At 49.8% G+C, this 6,501-nt stretch overlaps 1 protein-coding gene across 2 annotated transcripts; it reads right to left on the bottom strand.

Moving 5' to 3' along the window:
- Positions 1-4,201: 4,201 nt before the first annotated feature.
- LOC125520561 (spidroin-1-like) lies at positions 4,202-6,100 on the bottom strand. 2 transcript variants are annotated; one of them, XM_048685515.1, is made up of 3 exons: positions 5,704-6,100; positions 5,510-5,571; positions 4,202-4,976 (listed from the first exon to the last, which is right to left on the bottom strand). In XM_048685515.1, exons 1-3 carry the CDS (start codon positions 5,947-5,949, stop codon positions 4,523-4,525), a joined length of 762 nt encoding a protein of 253 aa, XP_048541472.1. In that variant the 5' UTR covers positions 5,950-6,100; the 3' UTR covers positions 4,202-4,522. The 2 variants fall into 2 exon arrangements, with proteins under 2 accessions (XP_048541472.1, XP_048541471.1); XM_048685514.1 differs by having other exon boundaries at positions 4,202-4,979; positions 5,704-6,098.
- Between the last annotated feature and the right edge of the window lie 401 nt (positions 6,101-6,501).

Raw genomic sequence — 6,501 nt, 5'->3', positions numbered from 1 at the left:
CTTACGAGTGTCTCCATTTTATGAAGAGAATAAAGCTAAGGAAAACAGATTTTGTGCTATCAAGCTGGACATGATGAAGATGTACGACCGGGTTGAGTGGGATTACTTACAAGCTATTATGACTAAGTTGGGGTTTGCACCAGCTTGGGTTTCTTTGGTAATGAGTTTGGTGAGTTTTGTTACATTTGTTTTTCTATCAATGGAAATAAACTTGAGGAATTCAAGCCTTCTCGAGGAATTCATCAGGGGGACCCAATTTCCCCATACTTGTCTTTGTTGGCAACAAAAGGCCTATCATGCCTTTGAAAAGTAAAAGTCAGTCATAGTACCTCAGTGGTATCCAAGTTGCGCAAATGGCCCCGCTGGTTAGCCACTTACTTTTTGTGGATGACAACCTCCTATTTGTTAAAGAAAGTAGAGATGGAGAGGATGATCTGTCATCTTTGTTGAACAGTTATTGCCAAGGCTCGGGTTAGAGAATAAATTTACCAAAGTCCTCTGCTTTCTTCAGTAAAGGGTGCCCGGAGTCTGTTAGAAATGAAGTCAAATTTGCTTGAGTTATTCCTAATGAGTCTTTACTTGAGAAATATCTGGCTATGCCTTCTGATGTTGGAAACTGTAAACGTGGAAATTTTAAATATCTGAAGGACCGAGTTTGGAATAAGGTGCAAGGATGGATGGAGGAGGTCCTTTGGGGGGGTCAATTCCCTCATAAAGAAGTTCTGGTTGGCAGCAAAAATGGTGAAAGGAAGAACAACTTGGGTTTCTTGGGAAGAGATGACAAACCCAAAGTAACTTGGTGGTTTGGGATTTAAGGATTTCGAGCTATTTATCTCGCTCTTCTTGCATGTTATGCATGGCACATTTTATAGGATCTAGACTCACTTAGCGCTCATATTCTTCAGGTCAGGTACTTCCCTACCTCAAATTTTCTTGAAGCCCAACTAGGTAATTCTCCATCACAGGTATGGCGAGCAATCATTGAACGATAGGATGTTCTGGTACAAGCTCTCATCCGCGGAATTGATGATGGGAAAATTACTGATATATGGCATCATAATTGGCTTTCGAGAGATTTTAATATGAGGCCAGTTACCAGCATCTCATACAACCCACCTCAATGGGTTAGCAAGCTCATCCTTCCCAGTGAGGCTTCATGGAACCGGGATAAAATTATGGAAACTTTCATAACCATTTATGCAGAGGGAATTCTATCCATTATGTTGTGTACCCGGTAGATGGATGGTTTTTGGTCCTCGAACTTTGATAAGAAGGGAATTTTTATAGTCCGTTAATGCTTGTTGAAACTAAAAATAGACGGGAAGCATGGTTGAAGCAAAGGACGGACACGTCAAATTATGTTGCGGAACAAAGAAGCTAGTGCTTGTTGTGGAAGGTACAATTTCCCTCAAAATTGAAAATATTTTTATGACGCTTGACCCAGCAGTCCCTTCTGGCAGCCGATCTTCTTCATCATCGCAATATGTCACCTGGGAGTCAATGCGGTCTTTGTGGTTCAGTTGACCCTTGGAGATATCTACTTTTGGACCGTACGATGTCGAGATGTGTAGGAGGCAATCAACTGAACCCGATGCCCAGAGATGGATCTTCTCATTGATTTTTTAAGGGGTGGATCTTCTCATTGATGGAATCAATCCCGCATGATGATTTTATTTCTATTCTGGGAAAACTATGGGCCATTTGGCATGCTAGGAGGAAGGCCTTACACGAGAATGATTTCCAAAACCCACAGGGAACACACTTTTTTGTTCAGATATACTTATCTGCTCTTGAAGTTTGTAAAACTAAGCATTAACCACGACAACAGCCTGCTAACACTCATGTCCATCATCCTTGATGGATTCCTCCTGCCCATAGGATAGCCAAGATTCGTGTTGATGGCGTTGTGTCTAGATCATCAAGCAGGGGCTCCATTAGTGCGGTGTGCAGGAACTCGGTGGGTGATTACCTTGGACCCTCGGCGATGGTGTGCCCAGGAATTGTTGATTCAATCGTCCTTGAAGCCATGGCTTGTCGAGAAGCGCTATCACTTGCATCTGATCTTTATCTGGACCAACTAGAGATAGCCTCCGATTGCAAAGAACTAGTGAACAACCTCTTTTCTGTCAATGGAGGGCTTCATGGCAATATTGTCCGGGAAATCAGAAGAACCGCGACATCTTTCCAAAAGTCCTCCGTCATCTCTGAAGGGAGAATCTCGAACCTCGAGGCGCATAGCATCGCTAAACATTCTCTTAGTCTTACACTTGGACGCCATCTTGGCTCCTTTAGCCCCCCGATTTAATGCTGGCCATAGCGGGGGCAACATAACCGGTATCATACAATTGGGACTAGCAAACATGCTTATGTGACAGACAATTAAAAAAAAAGAGAATAGAATAACATAGGTATATACTGTATCATAATAAATGTTACGCTACTATGTGTCATGCATGACAATAAATAAGATGATATATGATACTACTCTAAATTTATGATACTATGCACTATGAAGATATTATCATATATATTAGTATCATATGCATGATACTAGTAGTATATAATACTCCCCACCATAAATAGCCTAAATCTCATCCCCATGAATAACGAGCAATAAAGTGGAGTGTATTTAGCAAAAAAGAAGATATAGTTTAACTCTTAGATCCGCCACCGCTAGCTGGTGCACGCCGCGTATGGCACCGGCAACAGTGAAGCGGGCGGGAGACGGTGCACGGCGGGGGCGGGCCTTGTGGGACGCGCGGGCGCGGCGAAAGGGAGACCCGGCGAATGGCGACGTGACAACGGAACAAGGAAGAAAGAAAGAATGTAACGCCGACGGATGAGCCGCGTCAGTTGGTTTGTCGCATGCCCGCATCTCGCGTCGTGCCTAACTGAGCCTGGTGGGGGTCGGGGTGGTGCCAGATCCGGATCGGCGTAACGTACCACAGCAGGGTTTTTTTTTTACATCAGTACAGACACAAGCGCTCATATACACGTGCATACACTCATCTCTATGAACGCACACACACACCCTATCCCTATGAGCATCTCCGAAAGACTGAGCCGGCATATCATCTTGAGATTTACGAAGTCATCATAGGCGCTTCATCGTCGACGGGAACGTCTCCTCCCACTGAGGGCGCATCGCCGGAAATTCTGAAATAAATCCAGGAGTAATACGAGCATCAGGATTTGAACTCTGGTGGGTTGGGGATACCACTGTCCACCTAACCAACTCAACCACAGGTTGATTCGCAGCAGGGTTTGTTTTTTGAGGATCACGTACCACAGGTGGTTTTCTTTTAATACCAGTACAAACACAAACGCTTACATACATGTGCATACATTCATCTCTATGAACGCACACACGCGCATCCTATTCCTATGAACATCTCCGAAAGACTGAGCCGGCATATTATCTTGAAATTTATGAAGTCACCGTAGGCACCTCGTCGTTGACGGAAACGTCTCCTCCCAGTGAATGCGCATCGCCGAAAATCCTGAAATAAACCCAGGAATAAATGTGAGCACCCGGATTTGAACCTTAATGGGCTGGAGATACTACGGTCCCTCTAACCATCCAACCACAAATTGATTCGCCGTACCACAGGCGGTGTGTACTCAGCAGATTATATAGCCACCTGCGCCCGGCCTCAACAGGTCCATCGGCTATACTAGTAACTGCCAGTACATTTTTTCAGTGGCTAAATCATCAGTCATTTTGTACTGTATACTAATAAGCAACCATAAAATTTACGTTATTAAGAAGATTACGTTATCATGCTCGAGGAGATCCCTAGTTTCTTGGTAACCAGCCTCCTTGCTGATTGCCCGAGGGACATTTTTGTTGAATAAAAGCTCTCTGATTTGCCTGCGAAAAAAAGAAGATTACATTATGACATTGATGCTCGCATTATTTTTGGATTTATTTTAGCCTTCCGGTGATGTTCGTTCAGTGGAAGAAGTCGTTCTCGTCGACTACGAAATGCTCGTATTATTTGTGGATTTATTTCAGCCTTTCAGTGATGTTCGTTCAGTAAGAGAAGATGCTACTACATTATGCTCGTCTATGTGAGCGTATTCATTTGTACTGTGTTAGAAAAGATCACGTTATTTTACAGTACTATAAACCTTCCTATTCTAACATTGTCTATGAATGCCCAACAATTATTTCCGTCGTTCACAAGTCGTACGGCAACTATTTCCTCTGAACAAAATGTATGTGCTTTACCCCTCAAAGTTGCACCAACCACAGGAACGAACGAACGATCTACACGAGAGGACACTGTTCTTCTTACAAGCGGCGCCTGCACTTGCACAGTCGCAGTGTTGCATGGCTGATGATGGCAGCCGCTGCCACAATTACACGGGCATTCCCGGTCGAATTTTGGCGCAGGTGCACAAACCACTAATCACAGGCCAAGATCGCCGCTGGCTGCTCCCATGTCCATGTGCCACCTGCATGCCACCGCCGACATTGATATCCACACAAAACGCAGCAGCAATTCACGTCGCCCACCGCCTAGTAGGGCCGCAGGCCCGGCTCCTCCGCCTTGGCCGCCGCGGTGGTCACCGCGACACCGACGGGCATCCTGGCCCGGTGCTCGGTGCGGCCGAGCTGGCCGGGGCCTCCGCGCCCGCCGCCACCGACGCCGGCTGCGGCGGCCGCCGCCGCACTGCGCATCCGGCCCTTGCCCAGGTGGTGCTCGCAGAGGGAGTAGCCGACCAGCGTCGGCTGGCTGCAGCGCCATCCGCGCCCGTTCACGCGGCTGCACCGCGACCCCTCCATCAGCACCGCCGGGCCGCGCCGCTTCTTGGCCCCGCCAGCCGCGCCGCCGCTGCCATTCTTCTCCTCCTTGACGTCCGACAACGCCGCCACGCCATTCGCGACCGGATCTTCCACCTTCACCGCCCGCTCGCCGGCGCCCGTGCATGCCACGTCCGGCTTCCAGCCGGCGACGCCGCCATGGCCATTGCTGCTGCAGGTGCAAAAAAAAGCATCATCATTTCGCACAAAACAAACCCCGGACTAACAGCGCCGATCAAGACGTGACTGACGAAACGGGTAGTAGGTGGCAACAAGCCATGATGGCCATGCGCACTAGAGGCCAAGGCCGCCGGATCGCACAACAAAACAAGGGCCAAACGAACAGGCTGTGATCGAGATCAGCGAACGAAACCAAACAAATCCACGACCGAGACGGCAACAAGACGAGGCGCCTATGTATGATTATGGGGCGGGCGGACGGACGGGAGAAGAGAAGATGCCCACAGGGCCGTCTTGTCCGACAGGCAGGTGCAGTGCGTGCACTAAAATAATAGTTGGATCCGGCCATGCCTAGACTCCTCATGGGTCAAGCTGGCATGGCCACTATCAAACAGTGGAGGGAAAGATACTAACAGAAGGAAAAACAACCCATTTCCTAGTCAAAATTCACAAAGCTGTGATCTTTCTCTCCCATGTAGGAGTGTATGTCTTGCCGCACTTGTTTAATCGAAGAATCCATACCTGCTGTGAGCGCCGTCAGCTCCATGCTCCGCCGCCGCGCCCTGGCCCTCGACTGCATTGTCCTGAAACCCAACCGGCAAAAGCAACAGAAAACATTCAGATGTGACTAAAGAGAACGTCCAGATCTAGGCACCTGCGCCGTGGGTGCAACTGCAAGATCGAACAAGCCGAATCAAGAAAGAGCCACGGCGCACCTGCGGCAATGCCAGGCGCCTGGCGGCGGCGGGCTTGCGGCCGAGATCCGCATTGGCATGCGGATGCGGCGGCCTGGCCCGCCCCTCCTCCTCCTCCTCGTCGCCCCCGCGTCCCTGGCCGCGCTCCTCCGCATTCCGCGGGGTCTGGTGCGTGGATGTGGACGGATCTGAGCGGTACTGCTGCTGGTGGTGCAGCAGGGCGGCGGTGTAGGGGGAGGGCTGCTGCGGCCTCCTCCTGATCCTCATGGACGGGCGAGGAGATGGGGACGGAGGGAGGGAGGAGGCAGCGACGGAGGAGGAGGAGGAGATTTGGGGAGGGTGCAAATTAAAGAAGGGAGGCTTTTGGGGTGCTGGCTTGCTTTTTATGCCTCATCATCGTCGTGCCCGCATTTATTTATGGGAGGGAGGCCAGTAAATATACGGGAGTAGAATAGTGGTAGACGGTGCAGTTTTCAGCACTGCCTGCTGTCTGGCTTTGGCTCGGCATGCAGCACGTGCCGCCGGTGGCTTCCGGGGCGACGCCGGCCGTCGGATCGGGGGGACGGGCGGCGGGGATCGGGGGATCGGCGGGCATGGACCGATCTGGTCTTGATCGCCCCGCGGTGGATGGATCGGTGGCATGAGATGAGAGCTCGGGAGGGGCGAGGGGAGTGGGTGGTGCAACTGGCTTTGCCAATTGCGCAGGTTGGATGGCCCATGTGGGGGTCTTTGGACCCGTTCGGACGAATTTAAGCTGCCCATATATGCCTAAAATGTTCGTAGTGTAGTTTGTCGGTTAGACGGAAATGTTGTGTGATC

This window comes from Triticum urartu, chromosome 7 (genome assembly GCF_003073215.2).
Source record: "Triticum urartu cultivar G1812 chromosome 7, Tu2.1, whole genome shotgun sequence".
Classification (NCBI taxonomy): Eukaryota; Viridiplantae; Streptophyta; class Magnoliopsida; order Poales; family Poaceae; genus Triticum; species Triticum urartu.
This window is presented reverse-complemented; position numbering and strand designations above follow the sequence as displayed.

Coding starts and splice junctions, on each gene's coding strand:
- LOC125520561 (XM_048685514.1), bottom strand. CDS start 5,949: ATGAGGATCAGGAGGAGGCCGCAGCAGCCCTCCCCCTACACCGCCGCC. Junction 5,572..5,703: donor GGCGCCTGGCATTGCCGCAG/GTGCGCCGTGGC, acceptor GTTGGGTTTCAG/GACAATGCAGTCGAGGGCCA. Junction 4,980..5,509: donor GCTGACGGCGCTCACAGCAG/GTATGGATTCTT, acceptor TTGCACCTGCAG/CAGCAATGGCCATGGCGGCG.